The sequence below is a fragment of the Nipponia nippon genome, unplaced genomic scaffold (genome assembly GCF_047370975.1).
Source record: "Nipponia nippon isolate SJK-2023a ecotype South Korea unplaced genomic scaffold, ASM4737097v1 scaffold_1, whole genome shotgun sequence".
Classification (NCBI taxonomy): Eukaryota; Metazoa; Chordata; class Aves; order Pelecaniformes; family Threskiornithidae; genus Nipponia; species Nipponia nippon.
Window position 1 is genome coordinate 120,271,990 of NW_028262290.1, and position 27,491 is coordinate 120,299,480.

At 35.8% G+C, this 27,491-nt stretch overlaps 1 protein-coding gene across 13 annotated transcripts in view; it reads right to left on the reverse strand.

Moving 5' to 3' along the window:
• Positions 1–2,777: 2,777 nt before the first annotated feature.
• Positions 2,778–27,491, reverse strand: part of ATP2C1 (ATPase secretory pathway Ca2+ transporting 1) — a 68,915-nt gene continuing 44,201 nt past the window's right edge. For 11 of the 13 annotated variants that reach the window (XM_087769940.1, XM_087769982.1, XM_087769962.1 and 8 more), the window contains 20 exons: positions 26,989–27,144; positions 26,262–26,330; positions 24,390–24,465; positions 23,803–23,869; positions 22,580–22,704; positions 21,217–21,314; positions 19,617–19,712; positions 19,421–19,510; positions 17,849–17,953; positions 16,017–16,173; positions 14,413–14,583; positions 13,380–13,477; positions 11,678–11,728; positions 10,696–10,862; positions 8,826–8,894; positions 7,051–7,167; positions 6,227–6,374; positions 5,508–5,603; positions 4,517–4,658; positions 2,778–3,618 (listed from right to left, as the gene is read on the reverse strand). In XM_087769940.1, the coding sequence (XP_087626066.1) occupies positions 3,482–3,618; positions 4,517–4,658; positions 5,508–5,603; positions 6,227–6,374; positions 7,051–7,167; positions 8,826–8,894; positions 10,696–10,862; positions 11,678–11,728; positions 13,380–13,477; positions 14,413–14,583; positions 16,017–16,173; positions 17,849–17,953; positions 19,421–19,510; positions 19,617–19,712; positions 21,217–21,314; positions 22,580–22,704; positions 23,803–23,869; positions 24,390–24,465; positions 26,262–26,330; positions 26,989–27,144 (2,235 nt within the window). In that variant the 3' untranslated portion in view covers positions 2,778–3,481. The remainder of the gene's footprint in view (positions 3,619–4,516; positions 4,659–5,507; positions 5,604–6,226; positions 6,375–7,050; positions 7,168–8,825; positions 8,895–10,695; positions 10,863–11,677; positions 11,729–13,379; positions 13,478–14,412; positions 14,584–16,016; positions 16,174–17,848; positions 17,954–19,420; positions 19,511–19,616; positions 19,713–21,216; positions 21,315–22,579; positions 22,705–23,802; positions 23,870–24,389; positions 24,466–26,261; positions 26,331–26,988; positions 27,145–27,491) is intronic. The other 2 variants (XM_087770009.1, XM_087769947.1) reach the window with 2 other exon arrangements.

Sequence of the window (27,491 nt, forward strand, 5' to 3'; positions counted from 1 at the left end):
GCAGATGGCACCTATGCTCAACTCGACAGCAAACTACTAGACCTTTACAACCCATTTCTAAATAGACTTCAATTTGCAGCAGTCTGCAAAGTCACATTTTCATCAGGTGACTTTAAGTTGAAAGGGGTTACAGTTAAAGTTCTTGATTTTAGTAACTAAAATCCTTGATTATCCAAAATCCTTAATTATCCAAATCATCCTCTGATCCATTACAATCATGCATGTTTCGTTTTACCAAGCTTTTATTTCCTTACGGTTTTTAATCATCAGGAATAGTCACATTTAAAATAAGTCTGAAATATAAAAATACAAGCATGTTTGATTCCACTTTGTGAGAAGAGAGATATTTATTTACTCTGAATCCCATACTGGAAAACTGCTGGAGAACATAAATTCTGGAGACTGGCTGAGAAGCAGTATCTTCAATTAGATAGTTCAGAAGACTGGGATGAACTCAAATATTCCACTTTCGGATAAAAATGCTGCTATGATCACATGGCATTTTGAGAATACCTTTGGGAGCGCTGACTCAATGAATAAGAATTACTCTACTGGAAATGTGTTCTCAGTGCAGAATGCAGCTGTTCTTTGTTGCTGATAAAAACGAAATGCACCTCATTGCAAGCACCAGTCCTGTATGCTGAAGAAAATAATTACTGTTACTAGGGTTACAGAATTTCAATCAAGTGTTCCAGTTTTCCTTTTTGAGTCATTATAAGTTTTCAATCTTCTTTGTAGGAAAAATAAAAAAATAAAGGGCCTTTACTTATTAAAACTGAAAAGTTCTTTATTCCATGCTTAAGTAAGAGCAACTAAATTCCTTGGTTGGTGTCTATTTTCACCCCACATGTAATGCCTCTAATTTTTGTGGAAAGATCCCACTAGTGATTCAATTGCTCTGCAGAAAAATCTCTCAAACTTGCTGCTAGATGGTAATGATCAAGAGTGGAGCCAAAAAAATGGCAATGGAATACACAAGCATTTTTTATAAATGAGATTGAGCTAGGTTATTGTTTCATCTTCCATTGGAAAACAAAGCAAAACTTAGTTTGGCATATTTAAAGTGAATTGCATTCAATTAAGTCCACTCTGCAAGAAGGCAAAATTGTTCTTAAGAGACTGACATACCTTATTCAGGAAGTGAGACTTGCGCTGGGAAAGGGGTACTTCATAAAATGTATTTAAACACTAGGCAATAACACTTCCAAGCTAAGACGACAAATTGGCATTCGTCTGCACTTCTGTACTTACCTGGATTTCTGGGACTCCAAGACCAAGTGCAGAACACAAAGCAGTCAAATCCCATGGAAGAATATCAACAAGTTAAGACTTACTATGTGAAAGGTATAGTTGCTGTACTTTCTCAAAACCTAAGTTCATTCAAGAGATTCTTCATCAGCATGCATTGTCAATTTTTACTACCTGTCTTCACTGAAGAATACTAAGGATTTTATTAATAGAAGTATTCTGAAATTGTATTGAAATACTGAACACACTACAACAATACTGACCAGCTACAGCCCCACTTGCCAAAGATGGTAATAGTTCAACCAGAAGGACCACTGACAAATCTGTTCAACTTCCAAAAGGCAGAACTACTGGAAATAAGAAACTTGCTTGAAGAAGAGAGCATGTCTTCAAGAAGTCATCTTGTTCAGGCCCTACCATCTCAGTGGTTCACATAACATCCTGCAGGAAGAGATGAGGGCTGCATGCTGCAGTCTTTGCCTTTACACAATGACATCTCCAGGACATTGGCAGTCCAGGTACTACGTGCATATTGAGCAGGCCCAGGGTCAGCCAGAGCAATGGATGAATTGCACGTGTAAAGCAGACTCAATGGTGCACTCATGTCCCACCTGCAGCCCCACTTCCTGACTAAGTCTGGGAGTCTCCAGAAGGAAAAAAGAAGAGAACAACTAAAATTACCTCTTAGCAGAGAAATTCATACAGCGCTTTCCAAAATGCCTTGAACTCCCCAGATTCTGAGCATGGCATGTGGAGCAAGCCACAAGGGAAGTGCAGAAATATCCCAGTGCCTGTTTACAACAATTCCTCATTAACCGACAGGACGACCACCGCGACAGCATGGCCCAGAGCCAACGCCAATGCTACACTTTCAGGGTAGAGTGAAAAGATGTGTATCCACGTGCTTTCAAGCAAAAGAGACACCGTTATGCCTCCCACTCCCCCTAGAGATCTTAGACATCCTCTTTTCAAGATTCCCTAGGTGATTGTTCCTTGCATTTCCTCAAGGGATGATGAATCCTACTCTGATGAGAAGACACTGATGACAACAGCTGCAAGTCTATTTTGAGGAAGAACACTGTTTCCAATGAGTGAATATTCAGAGTATTCAGACATTATCATATATTAAAAATACTTTTAGCAGATCAATACACGGATCTATTATAATGCTTTTCTAGCCACAAAAAGTAATTCTGTAGGTTAAAATTCTAAGTTACACTACCAGTAAAAAGTTTATTTTTATGATCAGGGTGGAAGAAGGAAGAGGAAAGAAAACCAAGCTTCTTTGAAAGAGGGGTGTGGTTTTTTGCCATTAGAGTGAGTATTAGTGCATTCATTTTCTAATTCAACACACTACAAATCATTTCAGTAACAGTACTGTCTTGTAATCACTCAAGTGATCTAACAGTCATAAGCTAAACTAAATATGGAACAAGGCATGAAACAAAGCTTATATCTAAATTATATCAAAACAAGCATACTAATCTGGTGTAAATGCCGGTTTCTTTTAAAACAAAGAGACAACACACTTAAGAAAAGCAAACATTTACTTCAAATTGCAGTATAGGCTTTTCAATCACAGAAAAAGAAGAGAAAAACAGTGATCCAACAGCGGTCACATCCTGTGCAAAAAAAAAAAAACAAACCAAAAAAAACCTCGGGATACAAAAAACCTGTAGCACAAGGTACTTGAGCCGCTTACACATTGCAGGATAAAGTAAATAAATACAGCAGCTAGAATATGGCACTCTTGTGACAGACTCTAAACCCAGTGGAATGCCTCCGAAATATTTTTTTATCCTTGTATTAGTAGCAAAGTCCCACCACCATAAAAGTAAAATAGTACAATGTTTTAAATAAAAACAAACTAAAATATTTATATCTAAGAGAAGGATTTTACACAGTTATATCTTTTTAAGTGCAGAAAATGGGACTTGGGCTTAGATCTTTCTTTAAATTAACCCCCCCCACACACAAAATCCCATTCAATCTCAAAAGTAAATTTATGTTTGAGGAAAAATGTTACCAAAGTTGCATAATTTCATTTGTTACTTCCACAGCTGGAAGTTAAATTCTAAACAGTCTTGAAACATGAATGTTCATCATTAGACAGTGAAACAAAGGACTTGTCAAAAGCCCTCAGGATTCCTTTATCCTCCAAATATTGTTTTGCTTTCTCTTACATCTTTAGACAGCAATCCCTAAGTTTGCAAACAAAAGAATGCAATATGCATCATACATCAAGAAAAGACGAAGTTGACGAAGAAGAACTTCCACGTTTCTGGATCTTTTCCTTGCTTCTTTCAAACTTCTTTATGATCTCAGTCACTATGCACACAGAGGAAGTGAGTCCCAGAAGAAACAGTAAATCTGGAAAGAGATAATTAGCCTTTTTTAAATGTGCTATTTAGGGCTGAGGGCAGACTTACGCAAGAACAAGACTTAACAAGACTTTAAAATTGTCTCCCAGTCACTGGGTAAGTTCAGGAGAAATGAAGCAAGAATCAATTTTTGCAGGACCAGAAGGTTAACATGCATAGTTTATGCACAAGTCATAAGTACAGGCATGATATTTCAAACTTTTAAAGTATTTCAGGCATGATATTTCAAACTTTTAAAGTATTTCATAGCCCTATTTTTAACAATGCCTATGAAAACAAAAACCACTAAGCAACATAATTAACTTCATACTGAAAAAATAATTAGTATAATCAGAAATGTCACTACAATAAAAAGAATTATGTAAAAACATGTATTTCATGACAATCATTTATCTTGAACTCCAGAGAACCGCAGAAGTAATAAATGTAAGTCTTAATGAGGCCAACAGCATTATGTACCTATAGCTTCTTAAAGTCCTTATGCCTATTTATCCTACGACAATGCAGTTGATTTAATAAAGGATCAAGATTTCTAAAGAAAGTGTTTATAGAGAGAAAACTTGCTAAATAGCAAGATGAACAGTGCTTAAAAAACTTCAGTAAACTCTATGCTTCATTTTTGCCTGCATCAAAATTTATGTTAAGTAATCTAATATACATAAGCACCTAAGAAATTTAAGAATGCACTGATCAGTTGTGTACCATATGTATTTAAATAATAGTTCCCAAACAAAACATCGAAAAGGATTTAAAAAAAAAAAAAAAAAAAAAGGTCAGCAGGCTTTGTATTCTGCAAACAACCAGAAAGTGCTCTTACAGAACCATCAGCTAAAGCATTTACAAATTAATCCTTAATGTATGATTTTGAAAAGGGAACTGTTCCTTACCCAGGACACTCAGGCTCTCTGTTTGGAAAACCTTCTGAAGTGGAGGAAAGTAAATGACCAATAACTGCCCCATTATAGATCCAAGGACGGCATAGCAGAACATTTTGTTACTGCAAAGTCCAATCTCAAACACAGATTTTGCCTGTAAAATAAATAACACATCACACTGTACATGTGATCTTAATTATCTAGACAAGAAAGTAATTCGTAACTACAATTTCTTTTCATCCAGACGTTTAGAAAAAAATGTAAAAAATTATTGTTGACCTTTTACATAATCCAGAACAAGTTCTTGAACAGGCTAATTGCATTTTCTCTCTGGTAAACAGAGTACAAATCTTGTCTTCATAGTCAACGACTTGTATATTAAGCTCACTTTTCCGCAAGTACAGTGCATTAGAAGGTGCCCTCTACACTAGAAGGAAGTGTTTGTGGACCCTGACAATTCACATCAGAAAACAGACTGCAAATTAGAGTAAATGTAGTAATGTATACTAGCAATGTACTTCTCTCCAACTAGCACAAAATTTCAGACTTGTTTCCTTAAAACAAAAACATAGACAGAAAGTTTAAGAAGTTTTTCTTGGATTATGGGTTTAGGGTTACAAAATAAAGAAGTGAAGGTCTTCAAGAAATTTCAGGTTCTGGCAAGGACACTGAACTGACAGAATTTTCAGGGGAAAAAAAAAAAAAACAGCGAAGTGTACACAGCAATAAAAAGGACCATCACACTTCAGCTTTTAATAAAAATTTCCTTGCACCGGTCAGGACAGAAGCATTACTACCAGCTCTACATCACGTAAACAAATGAAGGAAGCTAATACTTCTCTGTAATTTAAGAAATCCTACCTAGTGAAACTCTGAAGCTTATTAGCAGATGTGAAGTAAATCTGCAGGAAAACCTTTGAAACAAACACAGCAAGATCCTTCCTCAAAGAAAATTCTGCTTATTGTGTAAATACTGTGTAAATGGACAATATGAATCACTTACCTGAGATCTAGAACTCAAAGCATTGAACATATCAAAAAATACAAAACAGGTGAAAGTCATGGTTGTATCTCGAGGCGTTATTACATTGTCTCTTAACTGCCAACAAAAGAAAATGAAATGGCTTTAGCATGCTTTAAACCCTCCACAACTAAACAAAGTTATTGCAATAATTCAAGCTCTACTAGCTAATAAATGAAAGCAAAAGCAACTTGTTTGCCCCAAGCTGATTTAGTAAATCATACAGCAAAAATTATGCACCTGTAACTTAGGACAATTTGTAATTCCAAGCTGTGATTAAATGAAGCCTCTTGACAAACATTTATGCAAGCACATGGAATACCAAGAATTCTATGATGCACTACCAAAAGTTCAAACAACATTTTTGTCTACTGGGAAAAGAAAGTCAAATGGCTGTTTCGTAATAGTCTGGCTAGAAGATTTGTACAATTACTTTCTATGGGCCAAGGCTTCCCAAGTAGATTTGGGACCTGGAAAAGCCTGTGTTAAAATAGAGCTTGAGGAATAAAACTGTATTCCTCATTTCAACAACTACTTTGAAAATCTTCCTCTCTAATCTGCTAGCTGAATAGATTATTAAATAAGCATGGACAAAACTTGCAACTAAGTTCATACAAATTCTTAATTCCAACTGCTGGTATAAAACAAGACTTCTTTTAAATTAGTTTGTTACTGCTTTAAGTTTTTTACTTTTGTCATACCTCTCTCCAGAAGACAAACAGTGTTCCACACACGATAATTATTGATGAAACCAGTATTTTAACAATCAGGTTTTTGGTCAGAATGCTGTCCTTCAAATTTCTTGGAGGCTTCTGAATAACATCTTTATCCACAGGCTCCACCCCAAGACTTATAATTAAAAGAACATCTTAGATTTTTCTCATCATAAAAATAATTCACTGCTGCTAACTTCAGGACTAGATTTTCTGAGTTGAAAGAAAGATTTTAATCTTCTCTCTACAGCCTAAGAATCATCTCACTCAAATAAGCACATGGTATTTTCACTTTCAGAAAACTGAGAGTTATATGTATTAGTAACAGGCAATATTCTAACACTGCAGTTTAAGAGTCCATAAATACAAGATATCAGACAGTATTAAAATTACTAGATGTTAATTTTAAAGGAGGCTGCAATATTAATTATTTCTGTTACCGTGATCAACCCAGCTAAGGAATTTACTGGTAGTTCCTTTCCACCTCTCCCTCCACCACCTATCTGCAGTGAAGAGGGTCAGAAGAAGAACCCAGAGGGAAGCCAGGATCCTGCATGCAAGTTTCATGGGTATATCCATGGATCTTTAGGTATCCACGTTGCCCCCATAATTATTGTTAGATACCAAAGCAAACCAAAAGGAATGAACATAGAACTATATGGCAAACACTGTAATTCAAAGAAAAGGTTTGTTCTTTCAGAAACATTTTACTGAAGTTTAACACTTCACAGAGTTTCCTTTATGGGTAACCATTTTCCTTGCTGAAATAAAAGGACTACAGACCTCTAACGGAATTTAAAGTAATTACTTACCTTTGAGCTGGAGGTCCATCCATAATAATATTGATCCATAATATCTGCATGGCATTGAGAGGATTAGGAAAGTTCATTAATGTAGCCAACGAGATTAAAGTCAATGCTGCTATACTCCTGTTGAAAGAATTCATTTTTATAACTGTCAGCATGGAACATTTCTGAAGATCCACTGATAACTGCTTTGTAATCAACACTTAACTGTTTAAGAGTACATACAGATTTTGACAATGTGAATCATGACTGACATAAGCCTAACGTTAAAGGTAGAGCATGAATTCATTTAGAATACTCATCTTGACACAGTCCGTATTTAAAACAGCATTGTTTTAGCAATAAAAAGACGGCAAGTTTGCGTCTTAAAAACCTCCCAAACTTCAAGATAACGTTTCAGTCATCACTCACCTTTACCTAATTGATTTTTTACTGGGGAATTGGGTCCTATACTTTTATTGTGCCAGAAGTGGAACTTCTAAACGTGGTTTTGAAAAACAAACTGCTTTTACACTTTTGATGTAAACACAACTGCTCTGCGTACCTGTCACTAGTTTGACTAATCCGTCAAGGCAAGGTACTATCCAAGCTCCCTAAAAATACCTACACCACCCCTCATTATTAGCATGATGAGAAGGCTAAGCAAAAGACTGAAACAGATTAACTGGTTGCAAGCTTGGCATTAGAAACCTCTCTAAGCAAGTATGCACTAATTGCTTTCAGTGCAAGATTAAGTGGTTTCATAACCAACGAGAAGAGAGCAAGGCTTATAATAATTCCGAATTTAGCACTCTACTGAACCCTATTATGCTCTCCCTGCAAAGAGGTGGGGGGGGGGGGGGGGGCGGGGAAAGGGTAACTCATTCATCAAAAACCTGAGGCTACCATCATTCCCAAGGCTAACAGGCAAGCACTTTCCTAGAATAGCTATGCTTAGTTATTTTTCAGAAGCAGATTTCTAGTCTTCTACTAATGCAGGACACTAGTCAAGACCGAAAGTATATGACACTTCCTACGATTTTTACGCAAGTTTTAAGAGGTTCGTGTTTTCTGGGTTTTGTTGTGTTGGGGGTTTTTGGTGGGTATTTTTTTTTGCCTTTTGGGGTTTTTGGGGGGTATTTGGCATTTGTGGGTTTTTTTTGCAATTTCTGCAACTTTATTCAGCCACTCTCAAATGCCACGAAGGCTTCAAAAATGTACATGAACAACATGGCGAAGAGGAAAACCATGCTCCTGAATCCAGATTCAAGAAGATAAACTCACAAAATTTTTGAAACTAAGGCTTAATGAACTCTTGTCTTATGTACACATGATACAGTCAGCACAGGGATCCCTATATGCAAGAAAAGGAAGTCAGCTTCACAGAGCTAACTCATTCCACAAACCAGTGTATGGATTACAGAGAAACTAACCTCCCGTTTCCCTCCATTTGATATACATGTTCTGGTTAAGGAGGGAATGACTACTAACTTCTCCTTTAAACAAGGACCCAAAGGTAGCTATGCTGTTTCTCTCCATCCTCTCAGTTATCGACTTTTCACATCTTAACAGGAAGAACTGTGACAAAGTTAGATGTCTGTTTATTGCACTGTTTTCTGGTTCTTTAAAAATGAAACAAGCCACCAAATACAAAATACTGAAAGTTCAAAACCATAGCATATCAGCATCCTATGTGAAATGTACAATGTTTACATGAATTTATGCAGCATCTGCTTCATGGTGCTTTAATTCAATCACAATGTAGTTAGAACCTTCTAATATTGTCAGCTTTTCAAACTTACGTGCTCAGCTGAAATCTAACAAAATTTTTTATGTTATTATAAATTCCTTTACCCTCTTCAATTGCAGACCTGCAATTAAAAACAAATATAACATCACTAGACAAATGAGACTACTGCCAAAAAAGCTTGAAACAAACCAAAACCACTATGACTTTAAGCAGCAATGCAAATGTCAAGAAACAAATGGAGCTGAGGTTCTTACAACTCTGGCAGTCATTGTTTTTCAACTTGACTATGAGATTAATCACAACAGTTATTTTTCCAGCTGCTTAACTTTCATAATGAAATGTCAATATTAAAATCCCCTCCTTGTTCAAGATTCACCATCATCCTTGATGAGACCTTCCAATTCAAGTTAGATAATTAAAAAAAAAATAATCCCAAAACCAAAACACACGCACTTTTACAAAACCACAGAAATGTAGCATGACTTTAGAAGACCAAGTATTCTTACTGCACCAGAATGAAATACGTATACACCATCTTCTCAACCTCTAGCACGTCACAGCTTGCCTATCACATTAACGCAATTACAGCGGTGTTTTCTAATGCCTAAATCAAGTCTACTCTGCTGCAAATAAAACCGATTTCTTTCTTCTATTCCCCCAGTAGCCAAGAACAACAATTAATCAGCATTCTTTTTGTAATTTTTAAGAAAAAAGGATTAAAGGGATTGGGGGAAGGATGTAAAACTATGGAAAGCTCACACATTTTTTTTTCCCCTTAGCGTTCACCACTCTTTTCACTCTCCTATCGAGAACTTTCCTGATGAAGTGAGCAAAACTGGGTAAAGCATTCCAGCAAAAGCCTCATCAAGCCCAAGTAAAGTTAAGCACTTACCACAGATGTCCTTCTTATGTACTCTTCTGAGTATTTTAAAATTATTCCCTCCTCTCTTTTGTTTTTGCACAACAGCACATTGCTGTTGGCTGAATTAGTAGGGAAACCTTTTAACTCTCATATCATCCTCTGACATACTGCCACCTAGGTAGATTGTCTTATATTGTACTTTACATTTCACTTCTTCCCAAGGGTTAAGCATCATACTTTCAGACAAACTGAAGTGTTCTGAGATTGAGGCATAATTTCAAAATGAAGGCTATCTCACTAGACAGCAGTCCAGCTCTGCCAACAACCACTACCTTCAAAAGTCAGATTAAATTCAAAATAAGGTAAGTTTAGCTATGCTTTCTTTGCAGTACACCAAAGAAGAAAATGAACAAGTAACAAATAGCTGGTTACCAGAAGTTGGTAACTTACTTTCTCCTGTGGTACTTAAATAACTTATATTCCTTTCCTTTTTTGAAATACCACATTTAAAGCGTTGAAATTTTACACATAGCACTGTGTAAAATTTTTAAATTGAGAGGAATGCTCTTCCTCATTTTTACATAAGATTTATGCTTCTGAAATAAGAAATTAAATGAAGATAAATCCTATTGACAGCTAACTGACTCAGAATTTCACCTGTTATGTTTCCAAATATACTACTACCATAATTCTACCTGGAGAAGCAGAAATACAGGTTCGTTTTTATAGTACATACATGCATAACGCCCTTTGTTACTTACATCTGACCTATGTACAATACCAAAGTAGCAAAAGTCTAAATATGTAAATACATTCTTATGTTATTATTAACACACATAAAAAGACAGAAATGCTTAGTTGCCCCTTGTACTACTATCTTCCCAACTCTTTTAAAAGAGTATAATACAGGTAACCACCATAAAGATGATTCTCCTGTCTTAGCTGAGAACTCGTCAACAGCTGCTACACTTACAAGTTCAGGGAATTTCTTTTGTTTTTAACCCAGGCAACATCTCATTAAAACCATATAGCACAAGGTATGTACATAAATGCCACCTACATTATTGTCTGAAAATCATCATCCACGAGGATCATATCTGCTGCCTCTTTACAAACATCTGTTCCAGTTTGTCCCATTGCTACACCAATATCTGCAGCCTTCAGAGCAACAGCGTCATTCACTCCATCTCCTGTCATAGCTACGACTGCACCATTATTTTGCAGGGACTAAAGAAAAGAAAGGGAAAAGAGCTTAAATCAGGGATTGAAATATCCCGTCCTATAAAATTATACCAGATACAAGGTTGGTGTTATCACCCTGCCCCAACACCCCCCCCCCCCAATTTCTTCTAATTCCACTGTAAAATCCTAAAAAGAAAAATGCAGCTGTCTGTATTTTAATGTATTTTTATACAAGATTTTAGGTTAAACTTCAGTTCATATATTCAGACAGCCTAAATTTTAAAGCTAGGGTATATAAAATCTGCCTTTAAGAGAAAGTAAAAAACTCTAGAGAAAGAAAGATACTTTATTTACATTTTAAGATTATCACCCTCTTATAATTCTCAATATATTCCAACTGTCTCAATGTTTTACTTCCTTTTACTTATTGTTGCTGTTCTGATTATTCCAGTTGTTACATTGAGTATGTCCCTCTTTGCTGCCTTCTTTTGTTAACTTCTGAATGGAGGCATTACCTCAGACACGGCTTGATATTCATGCCCTTTTATCCTGTTCTGAGAAGTATCAGAAATACGGCTCTTCCAATTTCCTAGTCAATTCAACTGCAACGTGACACACAATCTCAATCAACCCCCAGCTCCCTACATAGAAGAAAGCATGATGTTGCCTACCAGCAGCTGCCTATCCCTTGTGGGCACTATGCATTTTCCTAGGTAATATTTTCAAATATACTTCACTTCCAAACCAAATGCATTTCTGGTTTCATCTTGACACACTGTAGCACTTTATAATTTAAGTAAAAGCATCACAAATGGTACCCATAGCAACAGTCCAGCATTCGAGCCTCTAGTAAGACATACCTTTATAATTTTCAATTTATGTCGGGGACTGGCTCTGTAAAATACTGCAACCTGTTAAAAGCACAATGAAGATGTAGTGAAAATTTGAGAAATGTAAAGAATTGCACTGGATTCTATAAAATGAGAGGGTAAAAAATATTATCTAAGGCCAACTGTACTCTTGTTAGCTATAAAGTTGAAGCACCAGTGAGCTGTGTTTTTAATAGAGTGAAACCATTAATTCTAGCGAAGATGCAAAGTATGTTCTGGTAAACAAAGTTGGTGCTACTTATTTCAAGATAGAATGTGCTATTTAAAAACCCTCTGAAGTTCGGAAGCAACTGAGTTATAATGGCTTGCTAATAGCCTTTCTGACTAAATTCATGCAGGCGATTGCCATGCTGACTCTATAAATAATGTCCTTTTCCCTTGTCAGCAGTAGCTACTCAGGACATTTCAATTTTACTAGGTTTGTGTAGCATATTAGTAACAGATGGAAGTTTTAAAGCTTATTAATAAAGATTCCAGCTAGGAAGGAATTATTATTTTTCAGCATTTTTTTGCCTCTGGTCGTCTCTGTGAATTGAAATTTGAGCACGTGGAATTTAGTTTTCCATAAACTCCACACTGTTAGCATTCACATCTATTTTTCCTTCTTAAGAAGCTGGATAAGAAGTTCTCAACAGCCACTTTAGACTGTACACAGATATCAATCTTATTGGTTGATTTTAATTAATTCCTAATAAGATTTTAAATAAACACCTAGAAAACTAATTGGGTCTCAGGTCAAACATGCACAAAGTAAATTTGTAACTATTTCAGTTATTTAAGGTGGATAGCACTTAAGAACAAGTATTACCAAATAAACCAAAAATTACTATTTGCCACACAATTCTTTTTTTCTAAGTTTGTTTTTGTGAGTCACCAAGGAAAGACACAAAGCTGACATGCACATTTCTTGATTGTAAATATTGGCTTTTGGCTTGCTTACATCAGACTCAAGCATGCTGCAGTCTAATTTTGCAGTCTTTTGCAAACAGAGCAGCATTTTGATGCATAAATTTTGCAACATAGCCAAGCCTGAACCTCAATTGCATTTGATTATGCCTTCACATTTACAACTTTGACATTGGCTAATACATTTAGTTATTTAATAACTAAAAAGTATTAAGCAGTAACTTAATAAGTAGACCGTTTCAAAATTCTCAACCGGTGACCTCAGATCGATTAAAAATCATTAAACATACAGACAGCTCCGCTTATGAATTACAGAAGGATGGACTGTCTGAATGCACAAACTGTAAGGTTATATACATGACCTGAGCTACTCAAATAAATAAAATGGTCTTACAAATACAAAAAGGTGATGATGCTCACTGAAAGTGAGAGGTGGCAAAATCAAAGTTCCAATATAGGCATTGAAAGGTAAAAAACAAATTGAATCGTTAAAAGAGACAAAAGTAATCAACTCACTAAAAAGACAACCGTCCCAAGTTGAAAGAAAAATTTTCATACGGTCATACATCAAACCGAAAGATACTTGTTTGATCTGGGACAGCTTCTGTATTTCTGTACTAAAAGCCTCTGGTAATTTGCTGTATCACCTACATGTTATTTGTATCTCAGAAATTACATTTTAGCTTTCCACAGGAAAAAAAAGGCATTTCTCAATATAAAAATATATCCTTTACTGCTTTTCAGTAAGTAGTATATAAAACCAAACCTTTGGTGTTATTTGAGAAAGCTGCTGAATATCCAAATCGTCTATTTCTTCTCCAGAGATTGCCTGTGAATTTTTGGAATACAATCCTAGTCGACTAGCTGGAGGTAAATAATAAAAAAGGTATTATAATAATTTACCCTTTTAAAACATTAAGTACTCAGTTTTATTATTTTTTAAACTTATTTTCTGCAGCATTTCAGATTTGAAACTCTTCAGATCTGAAGTCGAGTAACAAACACATGCTACAAAGTTTATTCTAATCAGATGTTTATTTCTTTAGACTTTTTAGGTCTAAAGGTCTGTACCTCATTGTGTCAGGTGCCATATAAACACAAAAGCTTAGTCCTCTCTAAAGAATTCACAGTTCAAAAATAACAAGACAGACAATGAAAAATGACATGGGGGAGACAAGGAAAAAAGCTCTCTGAGAAAGTACTGCTAGTTTTATGTGCACATTCAACTTTTTCTTCACCATTCTGTATGTAAAAAATTCAATATCTGGCTAAAGAACCTGTACTTTAATGTATTATATTGTAAAATACAAAGTTCAGTAATTTGTTTAAATATTTATTAATAGTACTCAAACTGCAAATTTAGTTATATGGACAGAACTGTATTGGCTAGTATTAAAGAGCCATATCGATCCTAAATACTCATTGTCACCAGCTATTTTAGTTTCCTCCCTGTTGCTATAAGACAGGCATCCAAAGCTGAGGATAGTGAGAGTGGTGTTGGGGGTATAAGAATCAGAAATCAAGCATATCTTATAATAAAATACAGTAAGAAAATACATAGTCTCAAACAGCAAAAGTCACACATTAACCAAATTCGAAAAACTACAGTTTAAGCTAAAACCAAAGTATCACTTCAGGCTAGGGTTGTTGGGTTTTTTTTTCCCTAATTCCACTGTGCCATATCCAACATACAGAAGTCACAAGTGTTAAAGACTTAATACCCACACTTCATAACAATTAGCTAGGCATTGCCGAAAGAGAAGACAAGTGAAAAATGAAAGGAAGTGGACTATTCATACCAATGGCCACTGCAGTCTCCTGTGAATCTCCAGTAATCATTTTTATTGCAACTCCTGATGTGATAAGTGTAGTGACAGCTTCTTTTACACCAGTCCGTGGAGGATCGATTATTCCCACAAGCCCCAAAAAAGTCAGTTGTCCTAACTCAGGACCAGAAGCTAAAGCTAGAACTTTTAGAAGACAAAAAAATAAGATTTGAAATTAACATTTACATCAGCATTTAAAACAAGTGCTAATACTTTTTTGTGAAAATGAAAACTAATGGCATACAACTATATGTCTGCACATTGACCAAAGGCCTCAGTGCTGAAAACATTTTGAGTAGCTTCATTCATCTGAGTATTCCACTTGAAATTAACTTATCCCAAGATGATGTTCAGAAATGAGACCTAACTGAACTAGTAGGCCAGCATAAAGCAAAGGGCGGGAACTGCAATTTTTTTTTTTTTTTTTTAAGCCACGGTAGCAGTGTCTTATCTTGAGTATTCCGAATAGCCTACTTATGTATATTCCTGTCTTCCAAAGAGTAGTCTTTTTACCAAATATATGTATTCCACATTTTAAAGATAACTTTCCTATTGTTCTCAGATTAAAGTGTTTATACTTTCACTGTGTGGAAAGAGAATGGCATCTAGCTCTGTGCTTTCTCTGTACATGCATCATCTTTTATACAAGAGGATGAAAGGGAGGATCAGTTAATGTATTTTTATTTTCTGCTTTTTTTTTTTTCTTTTAGAGAGGCAAATTTTATTGAGTACATGCTGAATATTTTCTGGAATGTCTTTTACAGTAGAAATCGTAATTCAAATATATTTAAATGACATTAGAGTTGTAAGAGAAAAGCAAATTTACTTTTTTCAAAACACTACCCTGGATGTTTTTTGTTTGACAGTGGTCTGAAGCAGACAAAGAATGACTGTCTAAACAAAACAAGCACAAAGGGATGCTACTCCTGGCAAATCCTCTCAGTTTCTAGTAATTTGGATCTTGGGAATTTCCTGAGCCACACAGTACCCATACCTTCACACTGAAAAGCTGTGGATGGACTTAGCAGTCTAGAGGTCTCCTTACAGAGGCCAAAGAAAGCCAGCCATGTACAATGCTTGCCCACAATCACCTCCTATCAATCATCTTGTGAAAAATACTTTCAGATGTATTTAAAAAAAAATCTACACACCTTGTTAAAATAAAACGTAACCCTAATGGCATCTTCTGACCTGCAGTCAGTTGTGCTAGTCTAACTCACAAAGGTGCCAGGACCCAAGGTAACAGAAAAATAAACACATTCACATTTAAAAAAATGCACAAATTCTATAATGAGATATAGAAGCTATTAGGTATCAATGTACTGTTCAGTTATGGTCAAATGCAAGCAATGTCAGGAACCAGCAGTGCCTTTTCTCCCCCTTTGCAATTTAATCATGTTATTATACAGGCCTTAGGCAACAGCACCTGTTTTTCCACTCCTCCGTTTTGAAGAAAAACTAAACAACCCAGTGGCACTTACTGAACAAAAAAAGTCTCAGTGCTTCTTTTTTTTTTATAAGAAGTGCCATTTACAAAAAAAAAATATGGTTATTTTGAGACACTGAAACTGTCTTACCCCTAAGTCCTGCAGAGCCCATAGATGTCTTCTCTTGCTGGTATTGCTCTCGCTGTTGCTGAACAAGAGGTAGCGTCTGCCCCTTACAGTTATATGATGTACAGTACCTAATGACTTGTTCATAAGCACCTTTCATAAAACAAACTTCAGGTTTGTCCTAAAAGGAAAAATAATTGTTGTGTGCACATGTGTATGTATATATAAGTATATACACACGCAAGTACATGCACATGTAAGAATGGCATGTCTTTACTTCTCTAAAGAGTCTTCAGAACATAACGCAAATCAAAGTTACATTTCTAAACCTAAAAATCTGTTCTTTTTAGTATTTCTATACAGTGTGTGTTCAAGAGTGGTAATGTCAAAAGAGCTAAGCTAATAATCAATATCTCATTTCAGTAGACATCATACACATCAGACACTCTGGGTCACAGTTTATAGACTAAAAGAGGCCATGCAAAGGACAGAAATGAAACCTACACAGAACATTAGACCTGAAAAACCTTTGGCTCATCATCTGACCAGCTGTGCAGGTCATTAAACATCACCTGCACCCTTGTACCATGCCTAACAACTCTAATATTTTCCAGATAGCTAGCTAGCCTTGATGATAGCAAGGGACGAGAATCCACCACCTACCTTGAACGCAACTCCAATGCTAAATCAACTGATCCTTTCCCTTTTCCCCTTTTCCATTAAGCATTGCTGCCTCAGCTCAATTTCCAATCACTGATTCTCATCTTTTCTTCCCTGTTGGGCTAAAAAGCTCTCTTTTAATGTATCTGTTTTCTCCCTCTGAAGGTATTTTATGCACAGTAGTCAAGTTACCTCAATCTTTCTGATAGGCTTAACTGATAGAGCTCTAAGTTTCTAATCCCACTGCATTTTCTTAGCCTTCAAGTAATTTATGCTCCCTTTAAAAACTGTTACCCATTTTTCAACAATCTTCTAAAAATGCTGATAGCAAAACACAGACACAGTAAATCCTGACATGGATGAAAATCATATAGCAATTCTTGCTCACTACTCTCTATACAGACAAGGGTAACACAACCATATTATCCGTACAGAGAAAAACAGTCAAATGCTTTGTTTCCAAAGCAAAGATTTTACTGTGATACTTGAACACTGTCAGCAAGTACTAGGAAGTTTTCCATAAATCCAAGATAAGGTCTGTTGTTGCACATATTATGTAGAAGGTTCCAGTTATCAGACTGGCAGTGACCATGTCAACATTTGTAACAAAAACATTCAGATTGGTCTAAACAAAATATGAATGCAAATATGTATGTGAAAGCACCAGAAGATAGAAAAAGAGGTTAAAGAATGGTTTGTATTGATAATCCAGGACACTGCTGACATCAATAAAATCTGTCAACACTGGGGAACGCGCTGTCTGCATCAAAACTAGAAAACCTGTGTTTTCAAACACAAGAAATTTTACTATTGAACATCAATGCATCTTCTGGCTCCTAATTCATTATGTAACTACGTAGCACTGAAACAGCAGAAGACTGGCAGAACTGCTTTACGTGTTTGAGGAGGTAGGAGAAGGAAGAAAAAAAAACAGCCAGGTATACATTCAAAGTCTCAGATATCAAAATACTTAAAATAATTTCCCAGTATGCCTCTTATGGAAAGAATTTCTTGTGATTCTTAATCTCCACTTCAGAGCTTGAAACTAAAACTGTGTCTATTATCAAACCATATTCCCAGGACTGTGCACTACTTCCAGCCTGCCATAACTTCTGAAGTGAAAAATGAGGCTATTAAACAAGGTAGACAACCATTCTACAGAGCCAGTGCACAAGGAAACAGTGATTGAAGTTCACCTGCTGTGTTCTGTGAACACATTTAACAGCCATCCATTTTTGTTCTGAGCTGAAGGGATATTCAGCCTTCCTTATGTAGTCTTCCTGGACTCCATCTAAACCCATCTGTATAAAACAGAAGTGCCACCACAATGTCAGGACCTTTTCTTTTCAAACAGCTATGCAATTTGTTGACTTGTTGGGACATCTTAGTTAACAATCATTATTTAGTTAAAAACCAGTTTCATCTCCAAAGTTGCTTTTGAGCACACTGTTACAAGTTTAGAAAAACGTCTGACAAACTAGCACTGAAAGAACCGAGAAGCTTCTCTCAGGCTTCAACGTAAGTCAGACCATTTACCACTATATACTATCTTTGATCCAAGGATCTTGAAATACTTCGTAGATTACGACCATCCAAGAACACAAGTCTTGCAATGGCTAGCAATGCAGCTTTTGGTTTGACAAAATACATTTATTACCCCAATGCATATTTTTTTATCATCTTCTATGTAATTTCTCTGTTAGGAGGGCATACAAAATTGTAACACAAGACTGTGGCAAAGTCTGGAGAAGGCAAGTCACTGATTTTAAGTTTGAATAACCCAACCTGAAATGACTTCTTTTTTCCGTGAACAGAATCATCCAAACATTTAATCTGAAACTAACCATGAAGACTCCAGACAAAATGCATTTCATTTCAAATGCTGTTCTCCCCACCCTTGATGCAACTCACAGCATTCCATGCTCTACTCTTAACCAAGTCCAAGAGAAAGTGCCAATTAAAGAAGATGCAGAAACAGCAGCCTGCCATAAGCTATTCTTAGTACTTACAGAGCTTCACAACTCCTTCACTACTTCCCTTTCCAGCAACAGAAGTGAAAGACTCCTGTTCTTCTCAGTTTCTATGGGCTCTTGCCAAAATAACATCACTCCGGTCCTTTCCAGTCAAAGACTGGGGACTTGGAATGAGTCTCAGCAAGAAGACAGATACATCTCAGGCCTCAGTTACACAGGGAGAGAAAGACTGTAAAGCATTCATCTTTCAATGTTTTTAAGTTTATTTACCATTACAGGAAAAAAAAAAAAAATCAAGTGCTAAGATGCCTCGCCACATTTCTCAGTAGCTGTAATGGGTGTGTCACAGCATTATAAAAAAATCCAAAACATTTAATCACAATGTCCACAATTTGAACTACCTGTGCCCCGCACTTAAAGGGCACTATAAATGCTGCAGTCACCAATACATCAGTTATCACCTTACTGCTTCTGATGAGAACTGGGAAAGAAACAGCACAATCAATATTCAACAGGCAAATTAGCTTGTGGCAGGTAAAAAGACAGTACTAAATGCAAAAAGATGAAAATAAATATTTTACTACAGTTCTAAACAATTCTCTCATCTTTCAGAATACCCAAAGATTTCCAACAGATAAGAAACATAGGAGATGAGCAGTTGCAATACAAATCTAGGAGCCCCAAATGAGAAGAAAATGAGGAAAAAAAAAAAACACACAAAAACAACAAAACCACAACTTATTTCTACACACTTCCCACCTGTCATGAATCCAAAAAGCACCATCAAGTACGCACCTTCATAGCAAGCGCGATTAAAGCCCCTTCTGTTGGCTTCCCCATTAATGTGTTGTTTCTAATCAAAGCATCATTGCACACACAACCGGCCTAAAAGATGAGGAAGGAAAGGGGAGAAAACAGAACACAAAGTAAATGCCATATGAAGTTCTTGTGCTACATCATCAATTAAAACCTCTCTGTGCCAAGATCTTACCTCAACAATTTTGCTAATGGATGGGTTGTTATAACCATGAATAACTTCACCATCGAGCATCACTTCTCCAAACCTATTATAACCTACTCCAGTAACCTGCAAGACAGCCAAAGGCAGTATGCAATGTCATGTTCACCACGTTCATAAACTGTTTTAATCTCAGCTTTTAACTATGAACTACAGAAAATCTTAAAAAGGCCATTCAATAATGCCTCATTTTACTTAATGTGAATGGATTCTCCTACTCAGCTTCTAATGTAGGAGGTACTAGATTAAGGAATAAAAACTCTGATGGCAAGTGAGTTCAGTGAAATATATTAGAGACTAATTTTTAAAAAAGGTAGCAATTTTATTCCTTAGCATAAATAAATGCAATGCATGTTGTTTCCTTACAGTATTAGGCATGCTTTCTTTTTTCTTCTTTCTTTTGCTTTCTAATTTTTTCCTCCTATTTGTCTTTATCCTGGTTAATAATGCATACCCCCTGCAGGGGAATGGAAGTACAGAGCAGAGTCCTACTTTCATCCAGTAAGAAGAAAGAAAGAAAAAAATCATAGTTGAACAGCCTCTCAGCTGAGACCTCAGAGAAGTGTTAAAAATAGTAAAATTGTATTTTTAGTGCATAAAAACCAGGCATCCCACTATGATCCTAAAAAAAGTCTTCAGCATTAACAGCCAATATATTTTACAGCCATTTCAAGTTCTCTTTCAATTAGGAAAAAGGAGCTGATTTGACCCAGATGTAAACAAATTGTGTTAGTAGTAAAGAAAAAGCAATTACAGTATTCCTACAGAATTCTAAGAGTAGAAAAATAAATACCAGGACATACAAGTAAACGTAGGTAAATAACAGGAAAGAATAAGAAAAAATGCTAGTATTTATGCTTACAAAAGTCAATGACAAGACCCTCTGTTAACTGTAATGTGGAAGAAAAACCCTGATCAAAAAGAGTTCGAGAATTTAAGAACTTGTTTAAAACACTCCCATGAAACCACATCTAGTTCCACACCTTGCTGCTTTTCCATTCCTGCTGCTTTTGCTTCTCTTTTGTGCATTTACTTCAGTCTTTGCAGCAACTCCCCAATCTCAACCACCACTGTTTCATGTCTTGCTCCTACTTCCAACTCCAACCATCACGAACAAGCACGAATAACATAATCAGTATGAAGGGTTCATAGAATAAATTGTCTTTTAGCCAAAAGCTGGATATCCCTGTTTTTAAGTGTAACATGCAAATTTTATTTTTATGCACCTGCAACTTTCTGTACTGAAGAAAAACATAATCTCTCAACTGGTCTTTGTACTGTATCTCAGCATCTGTCTTTTATCGGGACCTACAGCCATCAAGAGATTTAAGAACTTAACATACTATACAAAAAATTCTTCTGTAAGCAGAGAAGGCTTGGATAACACAGCTCAAAAGTTGCAATATTAGATGAACTGAACAGAATTAGCTGGAAGTTGAGGAACAGGAGTTTGGTGCAACAAATTTACACTTTCTTAACTGATGCTTTACCTGCGGTATACTCAAGCATGTTTCAGCTGATACACACAACAAAGTAAAAAGGAAAATTAAAGTCTAACAGTCTCACTACGTACCTCAGCACGCTGCCCGTCTGAAGTAAAAATATGAGTAACAGTCATTTCATTCTTTGTCAGAGTTCCAGTTTTGTCTGAACAAATTACGTTGCAACAACCTGAAATAACCAGTTAACATTTATAAAACAATGCTTGTTCAGAACAATGTAACTAACAAGCAAAAGTATTCAAGACAAGCCAATTTCTAGAAATACTGCAGCTGTCCTTGTGAAAAAACAAAATGTGATTTAACAAAGACAGCCAATTTTGAACTACTAATGAATAGCCGTACCGGGTTTTTCACAAGTTTGTCCAATAAATAAAAAAAACTAATTAAAATCCCAAATTCACAACTCATCTGCAATGCTTCCGTTCACTACCTTTCCTTCATTGTATTCCACTGTATCTCAAACTACATTACTGAAATCTCAATTGTTACTCCTGGTGAGGAGGAAAGCTACGAGCCTGCTTTACAGCAGTCATTCTTCTTTATCAAAAAGTGCAACATCTGCCTAACACTAGCCACAACACTTTTGTCACACAAGTGTGACCTACTACTAAACCTGCAAATTTTAATAAGATCGAAAAGATTACAGAAACATGAAATTTGTATATGCCTTTTTAGCTCAGGAAAAGAGTATTTTGAAAGAGCATTGCAGTGTCTCGACATTTTTGGACATGACAGCAGGAATTACAAAAGCAACAAAAAACCTTGCAACACTCTGCTAGAGGCATTGGAAAAAATATTTCCAATCTTCAAATGCAAAAAGAAATTCAAATGCAGCAGAATTATTTAACTTAGTATTTTTATTTCTTTTCTATGTCCTGTGCTTTACATGTTTCATGACGGAAACAGTGTACAGAATGTTTTTAAGCTTTAATGTTTTTAAATGATTTTAAGTTTTAATATGAGCAGCATAACATCCTGAAGGTGCACTATGATTACAAAGCTGTTTCTAATATTCAAATTTGGATTTGTTTCCAACAGTCAATATCATTCCTAAATTTACACCAAAAATCTAGTTTAAAAAACATTTTACAGGTCTTATTTAACAAGAAAATCTTACGGCAAACAAGTATAAAGAGTACTCCACACATTCAACCACTCACACAGTCTAGAGTATTGCTAGTGTAGCATACTATTAAATGACAGACTGCTTATTTCAGTTAAATATATAAAAAAAAGTAGTTAGAGGGCCCACAAAAACATATACCTGAATTCTAACTGTGTAAAATGCATTCAATTTAGAAATGTTTTAAAGATACCACCACATTGCTAGCAAAATAAGAATACCTGCTTTATTTTAACCATTAGTCATCAATAGTTGTGTTGATTTCCTAACATTTGTATCAAAATACTATCTCTAAGTTAGTCTAGTCATACCTAAAGTTTCAACAATAGGCAGTTTTTTTACAATAGCCCGTTTCTTCACCATTCTCATCACACCAAGGGCCAGTGTCACTGTTACCACAATTGGGAGTCCTTCAGGGATTGCAGCTACAGCCAAACTGTAATGAAAGTAAATATACAAATCTTGTCTTAGAACGTCATACATGAATACGCAGTAATGATGCATTTACACTTCAGAACATCCTATTGGTTCACTGACGTTAAAAGTGAAAGGAAACAGCTGCCATGTGATTCTAGTTGCATACCATTCATTATAAGAGACACACTGAAGACTGTAACAAAATGCAATAACTTAGACATTTCTACTCATTACTTATGAAAAAGTAAGACGACAAGTTGGGGGGAGGGAGAAATCAATGTACATCTGTTTTGCCTACACAAAACACTAACCAGGACTGTGTGAAGCAGCCCAGATTGTGAAGAGTAAGTGCAGTCAGCACTAAACAGAACTGGGAAATGCCACCACTTCAAGGGACCACTGATCCACAACTGTTACTTCCAGGTCAGGATGTGGCAGCAAGCTAAGTGCCGGAATGGAACAGAAGGTCGTTTGAGGAAAAACAAACCAAACCAAAACAAAACCAAACCACCAAAACCAAACCAAAAAACCCCTTATAACAGTGTAAACAAGATCACAATAACTCAAAAGATGCAGGTCCTGCTGCTTTTTTCCCCACCCCCGCCTCCCCAAAAGGGTAAATCTCCAGAGTCTGATTCTGTCATTTAAAGAAACACTTCTGCCTTATGCACTGTCCACATAATTAGCAACACAGCAATTTTTCTAAGAGTGCATAGTTAGATCATCTAAATTCAGTGTTATTCTCAGCACACAACACCCTGGAATTAAGTTTCCATAATATGCTAGAAAATGAGCTAATGAACTATGTGACACAAGGCTCGTAGTAACTTAGTCTTACCTGATGCCACTTATAAAATTACATTTTCTTTATTTACTCAGTGACAGAAATTCAGACTGTATAACTCTATCGTCTGTTTGCAGATGTTCTACAAGACACTCAGAAATCACCATACAAATGCACAGTTTAAGAGACTGACAAGAACATACTGTATCATTGAGTATGAATTTTCTTTTTTTACAGCACAAACTCTATTTTCATTTTGAATTACTTATGTGAACTTAAAAGCAGAGTCTGTGTGTAATGCACAGTCTACACTATTTAAAACAAAAATCTTACCTCACACCAATTGTGAACATATCAAGTATATGCTTTCCTTGCAACCAGCCAACCAGCATAATAACTCCTATAAAGAAAATAGTCGTCAGGATAAATATAAAACCAACATGTACGTAGCCTCATGGGGAAAAGAAAAAGAACTCAAATAGCCAAAACCAAGCTTATCATTGTGCTGCCTATAAAAATCTATTACTTCTTTCACTGTCAAAGCGTGATTCCATTAGTATGGCAAAGGTGAAGAAAGCTTCTGCCAGTCAAGTTGCCTAATCACACCGGCAGTGAGGTACTCACTTATGCACACCTTGAATCAGAATACAAGACATTGCAATTCAAAAGGAAGCATCTAGAGGACAAAAACTAAGTCAGAAAAGTATGTTTGCAGGAAGAAGCAAGTAAACACCCTTATGATGAAAGTTATGTTGCATTAGTAATCTTCAGATGATTAGTGGCATGAACTCAACATTACCAATACAATGAAGAGTCAAAATATTTAAAAAGAGGGAGATAAAGCCCTTCTGTTTCCCCAAGCCTACATGTTAGTTTCAGTTACATAATAATTTGTAATTCGTTTACATAAATTCTCTTACCTATTATACCAAAGGAATACAAGGAAAGCTGTTTTCCCAAGAGATCCATGCTCTTCTGCAGAGGTGTCTTTGGAGCCTTGATGAACAGTAAACAAGCAGCAGTTAAGCACAGGTTAAAAAGCATGAACTGTAGCACATATCACTTCAGATACGCAAATTTCAAGACACTGTCAGTGAGCAAGATGCAGTTATACCCTATGTTTCCGTATGTTTACTTTGTTAAAACTGACTACTCTGTTCCATTCTTGGGTAGAATTCAAGAAGATTCAAGAACACTTCAATGAAATGAAAAATTTATTAGAAATATTATTCCAGAGCTTTGTGATGTCCACAGCATATCTAATAGAAAAGGTTGTATCAGAGATTTTATTTTTTTAAAAAAAAAAAAGAAGAAAAAAATCATGCTGACTAAAAGCCACTGCACTTCTTCCAAGACCAAAAAGTTCTTAATAAGAATAAAACTGACTTTTCAAGACAGAGGCATTAGAGCCCTGGAAGGCCAGTTATATCAAGACAAATTTGTTAATCATCTGCAGAAAATTCAGTTTAGCCAAATAGAAAACTATGGAAATATTTAGACAATCTAGTACCAAAAAAGGTATAGAAAGGAGGAGGGGACACGAAGCAAAAATTTTAATTTAAAAAAAAAAAAAAAAGTGGATTTTTACATTGGATGCCAGTAAATTTGGGGTTTTTAATAGTAAAATACGGTGGACTGCAGTATAGAAAGCATGGCAAAAAAGGAAGATCGGGTCATTGTAAAATCAACTTGGTTCAACAAGTTATGAAAAAAGTGTGTAGATTCCATATGAGAAAGCTGGTATCATGTTTGATTCACTCTTACCTTCAAAATTTACTTTTAAAATGGGATTACTGTAATATAAACATCAAAAATAGCCCTACAATACTCTGGTATTTCAGAATGTTGTTGGTGTAGAATGCTCACATAGGGGGTTTTTTGTTTTGTTTTGTTTTTTTCATTAATACTTACACTTGTTACAATACAAACTAAGTACTATTGAACAAATTATCGTATTTTCCTCACATGTGTATTAAAGTGGATTCCACTTTGGTGACTGGACAGCAGTATTCCCTTAAAAGGTATAGTAAGGCACTGCAGCTAAAAACATGAGGTTGGTGATGCACTCCTGGCTGATGCATTTAATACCCTTACTTGCTCTGTTTTGGCAGATTTCAGAAATGTATATATCTGGAAAAAAAGTGCTGCCTATACTATGCCTGATCATGTCCTCACAGCTGGAGACAGACTGTCTCCTTATGATCCTACATTGGTCAGGCAGCCAGAGAAGAAGCTAGAAGGCCCTAGATACACAAAGCACTCAAGAGTCTGAATTCCCATGGGAATCAGTGTACTGCAATAAGAAAAATCACTGTGGGACTTTGGTATACGAGAGTCAAAGGGATTTATAAAAGGCTAAGATGGAGATCATGAAGCAGCAGGAGACACGTGCATAACCGAGAAGTACGCTGCTAATCAAGGCAAAACATAGTCCTGTCAATGCAGCACACAAATCTGTCATACAAATCCCTTTTGCCCAAACGTAGTTCCACTTGATAAAAAAAAAAAAATACACTTCCACAAATTGCAACGAGATTTGTTCCACTGAACAGGTTCAGAATATTATTTTCACAGTTAACATTTTTAGGTCAGCTATGGATATTTTGTTGCACTGAATTCAATTACTACTTTCACGTTCAAGAGCTAAGATTTGTTTCACTAGAGGAAAGAAAAATATTAAAAGCGATGTAATTAAGTTTAACTAAGGTTCCTATAGAATAAATTCAAAGTTTTAATGAATGAAATATATACTTACAAAATATACGTCTTTGCTTCTAAATATTCACTCTTACCTCTTCTGCTTGCATCATTTTGAAAACCTCCCCAAATTCAGAGTTTTCTCCTGTTCCAATAACTATCCCCTAAAAAAACAAAAATAAAGCCAATTCAGATCTGAAGTTTAATTTTAATGTTAGTGATTGCTCTTGACAGCTTCGACTCAAATAGTGGGCAAATGCCATTTAGCCTGCTACGATTCTATTAGCTTTGTTTATAAAATTAATTCTTGGCACAAGTAGGAAATATTTTTGCTAAAAAACATTTTGCCCCTGTGAAACAAACTGCTATTCTGTGCACTGCTAAAGTATTCAGTAACTACCAGTAACAAAACTCAAATAGGGTAACATCTATGTAACACTAGCCAAAACTGTATTTTCAGTTACAGATTTTTCGAATGCGTGGATGTAGTTCTAGAAGCAAAATACCACATCCTAGACAGAAGAGTTTCACATCGTCTGCTACCTATAAATTTGAGCTCTCCTGGCCCTAGATTAGTTTTCTTTTTAAACCGGTGTTCAAAAAAGCACCAATCAGAAAAGCTCTGCAGGGGATTACATTAAAGTCTTCTGTATTTCCAGTAAAAATTTCTATTTCTATTCCATTTCTATTGTTTCAGAAAACTCAAAATATATGTAGTCTTTAAAGTACATTTCTCAATTGATAGGTGAACTTTAAAAATAAGAGCTGCCTTCAAATAGCTGAAACACTGAAAATATTCTTCCCTATCAACGATGATTTTACCTTCGCTTTTCCACATCTGACCAATGTCCCCATGAAAGCAATATTGCTCCTAGAAGTAAGGTCTCCATTGGTTGCTGCTGGCTGAGGAGCTGTAGATTTAGAGCAAGGAGCCGTCTCACCCGTGAGACTGGATTCATCAATAGAAAGGTCCACAGCCTTTGAAAACAAAAAGCATGGACTAGGTAAAAAGCATGACAATCTTTTGTAAGTAGTTGGAAGCTTTATTAGACATTTCCCAATTTTCACCATTAAAAATACATCCAATTTATTCATATGGTAAGAAGCCATGTCAATATCAACCATATTTTAAGGATCAACAAAGCAACAAGCACTCCTACAGAGTATTGCAGCAATGCAACAAGCTCTCACTTTGAAGAGTCAAAGTTTACTCATAAATTTATGTTCATGATTGGTTTTCTATAAAACAGTCAAGAGGTTGCAACTGTGATGCATTCTGTCACCAAACACAATAATTAACTGGGAATGCAAGTGCACATACATAT